A 12381-nucleotide genomic window follows, 5' to 3' on the forward strand; every position below is an offset into this window, starting at 1 on the left:
CTGGTATCGAATACAATCCATTAGGAAACCCAAGCCCTAAATGAAATGACCACAAAATCCTATCAGTTAACAGAAATGCAGCAGCTGTACATGTTTATTGTAATACAATAGGATATTGTTGCAGAGATAACACTCTTAAAATTCAAAAAAAAAAAAAGAATCCAGCAAGCGATGTGACCAGTTTATTCCCCTATTTGAAAAATGAGAAGGTATAGTGTGGCAGAGCTTTGGAATACATAAATAAGCATGAAGATCGCAGAGAAGACAGGTATTGTATGTACACTAATGGGCTGTTGGGATCAGCTGTCAAAGTCACTGGCTAAACTTCAAGCCACTGTGACTCCCAGCTTTTGCAGGATGTTCAAAGACCTACCCCAATAACTCCCTGCAGGAAGTGAAAGGTAATGGCCCTCCCCCCACCCCTCCCCACTGATTTTACCTGCCATAAGTATTCCAAATACTAATTCTTATCGTGGCTCCCATTTATCCATCTTTTAAAACTGCATGCTATGGAAGTTTAAATTCAGTTTGACCTTAAACTTTATAATGATGTAATATTACATGTTATTTATAATGATATACATTTTTATATATGGTATTATATATATAAATATGGTATTCTGGGCTGTTTCAGAGGCTTACTAAAGTAAAATCATTTTGCAAAAGATGACATGTATCACCAGGATTCTGACAAATTCATCTGGCTTGATTTTCCTCACTACAGGCCATCCATCAAGATTCAGACCCATAATCCTTCAGAACCATAAAAAGACAAAAATCCCTGTTCTCTAGCCATCTTCTGGGATGGAATGCAAAATATTTTGTTGTGGTAAGTAGGGCTTTGAAGATGAAAGCACTGGGTCCACTCCTATGATTGTTACCCCAGTGCTCAGCGTTCAAAATGGGAGCCCCGGGGTCTTAGAGATCATTTTAATCCTCCTATATTAAAACAAAACGTGTCTCCCATGCATTGCTCTAACCACCCTCCTCTGGAGTCTCACTGGCCCCTCCCGAGGGAAAATGAACTCAACTGTTGACTGTCCCAAAAGAATTCCAAACAATTTCCTTACTTGCCTCCCTGTTCAGTGAAGATTATGAGCCTAATTCTTAGAGACTGCTACTAAAATTCCACCCCGCTGAATCCTGCAGCCTAATTCTTTCAGCATTATGTTTTTTGGCAGAATGATGTGACCCAAATTTGCAGGAGATAATTTGCTGCAACAGTGCTTCTTGCAATGCAGTGAACCCGAGATTAGCATTTCAGGATTGCAAATATCAGACTTAAATGATAATAAAATTGTTTGCTTCAAGAAAAGACAAATTTCGATCTTGTATTAGGAAATGGAAATGCTTAGCAAAATGTGGACAATTTTATGAATTAAGGAAGCTTTACAGATCAATGGAAAATAATCAAGAACTAGCAATTTACTTCAGTAATTAGTGGCAAAATGCTACAGCGGTTCTTTAAAGATTAAGGAACTAGCTGTGCGTGTATGTGTGTGTGTTATTGTAAAAACATCATGCATTCCATTTCTCATCAATGGTGGCTAATACTATTCTAAAAGGACATTTTCAGATCTGAGGTGTCTTAAAACAAAACAAAACAAAACAAAAACTGATTAACTATGGCTGTTCCTGTGTTCACCCACCATGCTGCTCACCAATGCTTGGCTGTGTGAGCAATGTTGGTTCAGGTATTCATTATTTCACCTTTTCTCAATATCAATCAACTTGCACATAAGGCGTCAAGAGAGACTTGACATTCTTCTTGATGAGAATTTGTGGTTCTTGATTAGAATTTGTGGATCAGGTTGTAAAGAGCCAGAGCAATATTCCCATTGGGAACAAATATTAAATTGTGTGGACTAAAGCTTTCTGGCCACACTTCCGTGGCTCGCTCCTTGGCCTCTGTAAGAAATCTCTACCACTTATCTTCCGTGGACTCTAGTCTATAGACTCTACTGCTGGAGAGACACTGTCACTTCGGATGTCACTCAGCTGCGATCACCGTGTCCCTCCTCATCCGGTTCTCATTCACCCTCTCAGAATTCAAACATCAAGACAGAGAAACGGAAGAACAGGTTACACTTAGAAGGGGATTCCTCATTCCGAAAGGTTAAGTATGACAGAGGAGAACAGACAAAACAGAAAAAAAAAGTAAAATGTGCACAGTGTTTTCAGCTAGAAGCTAGGAGGCACATGCGCACATGGTCTGGGAGGCCTGCATAGCCTCCTCTCTCTACGTGCTCTTACCTTATTTCTCTTGAAGTAGGCTCGTCGGCAGGCCGCAAAGCACTTCTCGCTGCAGAAGCTTTTCACCTCACTTCCCATACTCAGGGAATAGCGCTTGATTCCCACTTTCTGGCACCAGGCACACATTATTTGTACATTTGACACATCATCTTCTATAATAAAAGTATAAGAAAAATGTTCATATCAGAAGCAAACATCCCTTCAAACTTAGACACACCCTGAGCCTGACAGAGCTACTTGAGGTCTAATTTTAAGTTCTGCACCTCACCACTTTCTGACCTCTGTCGGACAGCCAGCTCCTGAAAGGAAGACGCAATGCTTTCTTTCTTTTTTTTTTCTTGGTTGGCTCTTAAGTCTCCAAAAAACATCATTTACTTAAAATCCAGAGCATGAATGCACACCCAGGAGGGCTCCCAGGGCTTCTTAGCCTGGTAAAAATGTATATTCTACCTGGTTAAACCAGGCTCGGTACTCATGAAGCTTGTAAAATGACCCGTTTCTTCAAAGGTACTACTGAAAGCCTGTGAGATCCACACTAAGTGGGATACCCAAGTGCTAACCCACAAATGTGATGCCCTAATGCCGAAGTGGAGGGATGGTAACGGAGGTTTCAGCCGTGAGACCTGAGGTCAGACAGCAATAAAGATCATTCTTGGCTAGACTGGTAGTCCTGGCAGCTCCCGCAGGACCTAATGATGTTAGGTGACATGCGAATATTTTCAATAATTAAAATACTGCATTTCTTTTCCTTCGCGAGAGAAGAAAACAAATTTAACTGGCAAAACAAGCCCATGATATCACAAATATTACTGCTCAAAGTGAAGAGAGGTTTTTAAAGTGAGTCAGTTTATAATAAAATATATTGAGTAAATCCTAATGCAGATGATAACAAGTTATGACAAAAATGTGACAGTGATATTCAAACTACTGAAGTCTGGGAAATACTGGCCCATTTAGGGATGGGGGCAATAAAAGGAGACTTTAATTAGAAGTCTATAAAATATTTTCTTGCTGCCTCCTAGGGACTTTTGCTATATCTTGAGTTTTCTGGTCCTCCCAATTGACAATGTATGTACATTGACTGATTGCCACTATTAGCCACATTTCTCCTTCCTTTATGGATTTTTTTTTTAACTATCCCAGATTCATGCTCCAGACATGAATGGTAATCACAAAATCCCCAATAAGCTCTGGTATAGTGTTGTCTGATTTCTGAATAAAATCCCCCAAAGACTAATTGCTAAGCAAGGCCTGGTCCATGAGTTGTTGACATATTCATGGTTCATAGAGTCTGTCATGCAATCATTCCATTTCCAGGGAAAAGATTTGGTTTGAGGCAGTGCGGTCATCAGCCTGCAAAATTAGAAGCAAACTAATTTGTAGTGCAGTGATACGGCTCTTATTCCCCTGAGTATCATCACTCAGAACTATGTGCAGCATTTTATTTACCTTAATGGAATAAATATTGTCATTTTAATGACCACTTTTTTTCCACAAATTACATAATGTGATCTATTGTTAATTACCAAATGAGACAGTGTAAAAATGACCATTGATATTAATCAAACATTTTTGGTAACATAACTTTCTTCACATGGAGTCATAACATGAATTCAAATGTCATACAATTACTGCATTTCATAATTTGTTCTAGTCAAAGAAAGCTTTATTTATATTTTATATGGTTTCTAATATGGCATCTGTCTACATATAGACATTTTACATGAAATGCCTATAGACATGAAATGTTATAGACATGAAAATTGAACCAAACTCTACAATTACCTCAGAGTATAAAGGAGTTTTTTTTCTTAATTAGATTAGAAATAGTATATTTTAAAAATAATCATCTGTCATTCCTAAGCTAATTTGAACTACGAGCTTCTATTCTTCCCAATTGATTCGCTGCTTTAAAATCTTAAAGTCCTAAAAAAGAAGATGATACAGCAGAACTCTCCCAAATGATCCGCTGGCAATATGTTTGATTCTGGTGAAATCTGTAAGGAAAAGAAATTTTTATGGGGGAAATTATTTGGCCTGAGAGTTCAAAAAGGAGACCCCCCCTCCTTCCTAAGGAGCTGCTTTAGAACAACCATTAGGTTCCCCTTGTTGTTCCTTCCCTTAAATTGTCTCGTTTGGGAAACAAAACCTAAAATTTTTCTTTCTAGATCTTTAATGGATATAAATAAGATAAAATAAAATAAAATAATCCACTATAATGGACTAAAATTGAGATGAAAAAGGGTAGAGAACAAAGCACTAAGGAGGTGGGCACACGGCCTGGCAGGAAAGGAGGCTGGGGAGAGGGGCAGCTCGCAATCTCCCTCACGCTTCCCTCCATCAGCACAGGCTGACTGGCTAGTCAGTTTTTTAAGAGGAGGCAAGGATACTTTCTTACAATAGACTTAACAGAGAAACAAAAAGTAGAATTTTAAGGGAGATTATTTTTATAAATCATTTATACTATAAAGTAACAATGTGGGAAGATGAGACAAAAGAAATTGTGCACTTTTGTTTTGTATGTGGCAGTTGGAAAACTTAGAATGGTGGTTAGCATCTGTCTTGTTAAATAATTCAGTATTTCCATCCGTTTCTCATAAAATTCCATTTCATAAAGGCAAACACTTTGGAAAAATTCCATCGGATTTCTCCTTTTCTGTCATCGAACCGTTACCAATAGCTAGTGCTCCAAAGATGAGAAAACATTTTCAGATATCTCAGGTACTCCAGTCTTATAAAAGCCATTTTTATTCACATTATATTTAAGAAACTAAGAACTATAATTATCTAAGTTAATTTTTCAGCTAAAACATTAGCTCAAAATTCTGGTCCTAGACATGAGATTGTGCCCCATCTTAAATGTGTATGACTGCACCCCTAGCAAAGTGAGTTTTTCTTAAGTGCTTAAAACCAAAGGGATAGGTTCATTTCAACAACCACGTTTTTTTTTTTAATCTGAAACCCAGTAATTATGTGCATGCTTTACATTGGCAAAATAGAAGGCCCCAGCATTTTAGCTTTTCTAACTTGATCTGTTGTAAAAAATATATACTTATTTATTTAAAAAAATATTTCTTTGAACTAGGGAGAACCTGATTACCTATCTTATATTTAGACTAAAGTCTGTGCCATTAAAGACTTGAGATTACCTCAAAGAAGACTGGCATAACAGATTTTTCCTTACAGCCATTAGCCTGCGTATTTTTCATAATGAACAATGCAACAACAAATGCAAAATATTTACAGCATTAAGTCACATTCCCAAGGCGAATGGTTTGTATAACATGATAAAATTTTCATATGATAATATCATATAAATATGCATCAGTCAAAATATGCATGTTTCTATTAATCATGAAAAGTTTGTACCACCTCTTTAGGATTTAATTAAGCAAAATGTTTAGGGCATTTTCTTTCCAATCTAATGTTCAAAGAGCTCTAGAACATTACTCCATTTTACATCCCAGAAGGAGAAGTTCAGATTAATTACTCTGAGATGAAATCAAAATTATATTTATTTATCATCATGCAGAGAAGTATGAGATCAAGCATTTCTGGAATGCCTTGCTGAAGTTGTTTGAGAAATTGCCTTATCTGGTGACTTTCAAAAATAAGGATGGCCATTGGTCGGTGGCATTCTAGGGGCACTTGAATTGACTGTAAACATGCATACTAGCTTACCTGACCAGAGCACAAAGAAAATCAGGAGGGTCTTAATGGACCCCAAGGGATTAAACTGTAGATTTACCACCCCTTTGTAACTTTCATGGGAGTCCAAGACTGAGGACAAAATCTGAAAGTATTTGCTGGTGATGTTTCTCTCCTCCAACAGTTGCTGGAATGCACACATCTAGATAATCATTTCAAGATTTGAATTATATTTGAGACAAGTTGCAAGGCAGTCTGAAGTGATTCCTGGGTGTTCTCCACAACATGAAAGGAAAGTACAGCACGGGTAGCGCTCTGTCAATCTATTTGTCAGAGTAGCTATATTTAAGAACACAGATAAAGACATGGCCTGGAAGGCAGGCAAGAAACTAGGGTTAAAGTTTGATTTCTTTGCAGCCCTTCTTGGAATAATTCAACTCCAAAAATTTTGAGGCAATCCAGTTCAAAAGCCTCTACAGAGTCTTATAGAAGCTTCTATATAATTCTGTATGTTCTAGAACTGAACATACAAGGAGACCCGGAAAAAATTTGGAACACTGAGCCAAAAGGAAAATAATCATAGCTAGCCATTATTCAGTATTTAATGGTGGCAGGCACAGTGCAAAGTTCTTTAAATCCATCATTTCATCTTAATCACAACCACTGCCCCCCAGGCAAATACTAACTGATCCCCACTGTACAGATGGGGAAAGTGAGGTTTAGAACGTAAGCAATTTACTCCAAATCACAGAGCCAGTACACACAATGCCTAGACTCCAGAGCCCAAGCTCTTGGCTATCACATCTCAGAGACCAGGGCCTTTCTAAAAGCGTGAGATTACATGCCATCCACACAGACTTCCCTCTGCAAAAAGGACTAAAAGCTCTCACAAGATTCTGCTACTTAACACAGCGCCCTGCTCCATGACATGCTAAAAGACAAAGAAAATGAAATCAAAAAGGTCAAAATGTCTTTGAGGAGACAGCTGAAGTGTTATTCAATCAGTATTTGTTGATTGATTTTCAAAAAAATTTAAAGGCTCACAATGCAAGCCTTTATTTCTTTATGACTATGAGACTTGGATTTGCTGCAAACATTCTGTCTGAATTTTCACCAGCAAGTGCCACTTAAACATTAAACAAGGAGCCAGAGCCAATAATACCTGGATCTCAGGAAGCAGTCATTCTACCCACAGGCAAGCAATACTCTTCCCAGTTTTCTCTTTAGTAAGGAGGGGGATCACAGCAACACATGGATAAGATTGATTTTCCATGTGGGTGAAGCAGGGAACCACTTACATTTGAAATTCCAAAGATGTCACTAATATCCTACCTTCAAAAATTATGCCACAACTCCTCACTAAAATTAAATTCTACCATTAGAGAGTAATTTGTTTGGCCACATTTTTTTTATATCCCATTAAAACACAAATTCCCTAAAAGTAGAAAAGTCAGTACATTTTATGTCAATTATGACTTATGCTTTAAAATGAGTGGTTTTCACAGAGAGTGGGGAGAAGGGCTAAGGACAAGGTTCCAATGCAAGAGGTGGAGGGCAGAAATGGGAGAGGCTATGGTACGGAGAAGCCTCTGGTCACTCACTGCTCTGCTAAAGTCTAGCCTTGGGCATACAGGTAGAGCAAGCTGAGGGCAGCCAAGCAAAGAGTGGACAGGAAAAAATACTGTCTGAGCATACTGTAGCAACTCTATCTTCAGAGTGCCTTTTAGAATCAAACAGAAAACAGTGGAAGTTGAAGGAGGCGGGCGGAATAGCATACAGCCAGGGACCTCTGAAAATGCAAAGCAACGGGCAGATCCACTTATTACCGTCTCAAGGGGATGACTTTTTTTTTGAATGAATGAATGAGGTAACAGATAAATGCTGCTTTGCAAAACTAAGTCGCTATTATTTGAAAGACAACGTGGTGGCGTGCTGGGAAACAGAGGCAGAGGACAACGGTGGAAGTACTAATACTGCCCCTTCTAGTTGTATGGCACTCTGCTTGAGGGACAGTCATGCCCACCCTCACCATAGCTGTGGTGAGGATGAAATGCTAGAAAGCAGCCACATCCTACATGTAAATGAGCCTGCCTTAGGATTACCAGCAATTAGAGCCGAAAGAAAAGGGAGGGGTCAGCTGTAGGCACTCTGGAGAGGCCCGGATGACCAGGCTCCAGTTTCCTCAATCACATCCCCTCCCATGGATGGCATCTGCAGAACCACTATCTTTGAACCCAAAGAGCAACCCAGTTAATTGGTTAAATTTCACTAACTCAGACTATTTAAGTGTAAAGCCATTACATTTAATAAAAGCTTCACTTACAGTTATTCTCTTTAAAAATTACTTAACTTGAATTAATAGTTGACAAGGTGTTGCCAAATATATCACTGTACTGCCAGATATTCTGTAATTAATAGATGGGAATTCTTGGTAATTATTACATCAACTAGCTACACATGGGTGGATCTTCCTAAGTGCCTGAGAAGTTTGCTCTTTTAAAAAAGTATCATAGTGGGGCACCTGGGTGGCTCAGTCATTAAGTGTCTGCCTTTGGCTCAGGTCATGATCCCAGGGTCCTGGAATCAAGTCCCGTGTCAGGCTCCCTGCTCAGGGGGAAGTCTGCTCCTCCCTCTCCCTCTACCCTTCCCCCATCTTGTGCTCTCTCTCACTCACTCTCTCTCAAGTAAATAAATAAAATCTTTAAAATAAAATAAAGTTTGGGCGCCTGGGTGACTCAGTTGGTTAAGCGACTGCCTTCGGCTCAGGTCATGACCCTGGAGTCCCGGGATCGAGTTCCGCATCCGGCTCCCTGCTCGGCAGGGAGTCTGCTTCTCCCTCTGGCCCTCCCCCCTCTCATGTGCTCTCTCTCATTCTCTCTGTCTCAAATAAATAAATAAAATCTTTAAAAAATAAAATAAAATAAAGTTTAAAAAAATCGAAATCTCTCTACAAAAACTAAAATTTGGTTCCAGTAACTAAAAGGAATGAGCACATATTACATAAAATGACAGCAAAATTATAGAATTTAAATTAATTTTTAATATTCTAATGGAACTTTCCTAGCCAATTTTTAATTTTGTATATATGTGTGATACATATATATGTGCACATATGTGTGTGTATATATATATATGTAAAACATGTGACTCCAGAATGAATTAAATATCTGCATGCAGGTCTCTGCACTAGGCAACTGGTCAAGAATGCTCAGTTAAATAAGACATAACCCTGCTCCCAAGAACAGAAAGAAAACTGTGTGCCTCATTATATGACAGGCAGAATGTGGTAAGAGAGGTTCAAAACCTGTTAGAGGCCCAGAAAGCACAGTTTTTGAGTAGGGTCCTGAAGGATTTGGAGGAGGAGCAAGTTTGAGAGGAGGAGGGAAAGGACAGAAGGAAAGCAGGAGCCAGGGCGTGGGGCTCAGTGGTGACAAGGAGTCCTGAAGTTGCCCATTAACCAAGATTGCAAGAAGAGAAAAGCAGATCAGATTGGGGCCCATTGGGGCCTGAACAAGGAATCCCTTGAAGGATGTTTGGCAAGGGGATGGAAGGGGCTCACCCTTATTCCACAGGTAATGGGGAGCTCCTGAATGTTTCTTAGTAGAAGATAACAGGATCAGAGATGTGCTAACCAATGTTACTCCAGCAGGGTGGATCAGAATTCAGAAAGACCGGAATCTTGTCCTGCGTCTAGGAGCCTCAGTAAGAAACAAGGGAGCAGGCTCCACACCTCTTTCGCCCTTGTGTGTTCAGCGCCTAGCACATAGCAGTGCTTAAACTATATTGAATAAATAAATGGACAGATGGATGGATGGACAGATGGATGGATACAGAGGGAAGGAGATGAAGTTTGGAACCTATGCAGCAACAGAAGAAATGAAAAGAAGACTTAACCAATTGCCTTCATCAGTTCATCTCCCTGTGTTTTTAGTCAAAGACAACCAGGGAAAAGTCCAAAGAGTTCTTTGAGAAAATAGACAGTGAATTTGCTTTATTTTCAGGGTCCCTTCCTCATTTATTTTCCCAACATTCAAACAAAGAAGGAAAATGAAACAAGATCCCATAAAGTCTCAAGATAGTAATTCTCTCTTGAATTCCGTACTGAACTTGGATTCTTTAACAAGACACTACTAAGCACACATGTCTACAGTTCCTTGCCATTAACTTGAATTTCTCCCCATAATTTCCCTGATTTGCCAGTGAAGGGACTCCTTCTAAGTCTCCTGGACAATCTCACCTCCATGCCTCAGTACTCACTGTGGAGAATCTGTCTTTCCTACATACTTACCCTAAGAAAATGGAATAAGAAGGAAGATGGTAGAACTTAAGAGTCAAGAAAACCTCCATGTGACATTTCGCAAAGCACATTCTACAGAATACTAATCCCAGGAGATACTTAAGTGGGTGTTTATTTTTAAAACGACTTCCATGGTCAAATATGTATGAAAACACTGGGCTAAACAAAGTTAAATAATAGACGCTTTACCATAAGCCTTTTTGGTTCCACCAATGTAGAACTAGGAATCCTAAAAGAGGGAGATAGAATGTGCTGTATTTCACCAATTTTTTTTAAAGATTTTATTTATTTGTCAGAGAGAGCGAGAGAGCACAAGCAGGGGGAGTGGCAGGCAGAGGGAGAAGCAGGCTCCCTGCTGAGTGGGGAGCCCGATGCAGGACTCGATCCCAGGACTCTGGGATCATGACCTGAGTTGAAGGCAGCTGTTTAACCAACTGAGCCACACAGTCATCCCTATATTTCACCAATTTGACCACAGACAGAGAATCCACAGGAAGTCTCTCCGGGATGTGCTGCTCTACTACCCTATATTAGCACTGATGCATGAGCACTTCCACTGGGTCATTAATTATCAGGCAAATTTCTCTTTTGCCCAGAATTGGGTCCTCCATTGCCAGGAGCTTTGTCTACACTGGGCAGAAAGACAAGGCCTGCAGCCATGTGGCCAGGGCTAGGTGTGCTGACCAACACCCACTGATCCTCAATAAACACCACCAGACTGAACAAAGATATCCATGGTCCACAAAGTCCTGTGGTGTCTGCTCCATGCATCCAGTACAGAGAAGGCAACCCTTTTCCTGTAAAGTCCTACAGAAAAAAAATAGCAGAAATGAATAAAAAGGCAATGGGAGAGCAATATTGCTCTTAACACACTGAATAATTCATGTTTACCAGGTGGTTGACACGGACACGGAGCTCAAGTAAAATCCTGTCCCCCATTCCTGAGCCCTGGATCTGACCCTGTGACCAATCCAGATGCCTTGGGACAATGATCCTGAAATCATGGGTTTGCTCTCCATTGGACCGCTCTCCTACATGGCTGAAGTCCACTCCCTGAGCCCTAGCACCTAGCCAACAGATGCACGTGATTAGGGAGCAAGGTCAAAACGTGTGTGCCAGCAAATCCATCACTGCTGGAAAAAAAATGCCAAGCCCCTGCCCTGAATAGAGGGGCATCATCTCCAAAGAAATACAAATGGCAGCATTTTAGGACTAAAGGGTCAAGCTGCTTTACATAGGAAGCCAGAGCAAGAAAAGCATTCCCACCACCTATTTATCTGAAAGGCTCATTTCCCCTTCTGAAATCTGGCTATTCCATTAATTACACTTAATGGGCCCCAGAGTGGTTAACAAATCTCTCCAGAGAGGAAATTTTAATTGTAGACAAAGGATTCATTTATTTACTCAACTTTGTGCCAGGCCCTACACTAGAAGCTGGAAATACACTGGCAAACAAGAAAGATAAGATCCCAGTCCTCAAGGAGCTTCCTATGGATGTCCCCAGTGTAAAATGTCAAGGTGCAATAGAAAAGGACCATGGAAAAGCCAGGCCTGCTTCCACGGCTCTATCACCACCCAGAGGCCACAGGAGCCAGGTATTCTTGATGACCACAGAGAGGAATAGAAACAGTGCCACTGGAAGGGAGCATAAGCAGCCCCATTGTGACTGACCAGCCAGCCAAGTCCCACCTCTTGGCATTTGGGGCAGTCCAGACAAGCAGCATACCGTGCCGGGACTGCCATCCTGGGGGGGGGGGGTGAATTAACAGGTTAGAGACTGGGAGTCAAAGGTGCACCTGAGTGCAGTAGGTTGAAGTGTAGGTTGAAGTTCAAGTTCAGTAGGTTGAAGAGTAGGAAGAACTTCACTCAAATAAATCTGTTAAGAGAACCAAGATGAATCTGCTGGAACACCGCCAACAGTAATTTACTTCCCACTTCACCTTCCCAACTTGAACTACTCATTGAGATTTCTTAAATGAGAGCAACGAATGGTTGAGGGACTCTCTGAAAGGGTCCCATGATGATCCTCACTCGGAAATGTTTTGGCCTGAGACATCACATGCCAAAAGTGCCCAGCTATAGGAAAGGTGGAGGAGGGCCACACCAACTGGAAATCTTTCAGAGTCTTCTCTCTACACACTCCCTTTGGTCCATTTCGGCTATGTACTCCTGTGACTCCAGTT

The 12381-nt window shown here is 40.4% G+C and overlaps 1 protein-coding gene across 1 annotated transcript in view; it reads right to left on the reverse strand.

Annotated features, from left to right (window-relative positions):
- LOC110583359 (sine oculis binding protein homolog) overlaps positions 1-12381 on the reverse strand; it is a 159182-nt gene that overhangs the window by 117116 nt on the left and 29685 nt on the right. The window contains exon 4 of the mRNA XM_044917440.1: positions 2254-2405. Within this exon, the coding sequence (XP_044773375.1) occupies positions 2254-2405 (152 nt within the window). The remainder of the gene's footprint in view (positions 1-2253; positions 2406-12381) is intronic.

Source organism: Neomonachus schauinslandi, chromosome 8, assembly GCF_002201575.2.
Source record: "Neomonachus schauinslandi chromosome 8, ASM220157v2, whole genome shotgun sequence".
Lineage (NCBI taxonomy): Eukaryota > Metazoa > Chordata > Mammalia > Carnivora > Phocidae > Neomonachus > Neomonachus schauinslandi.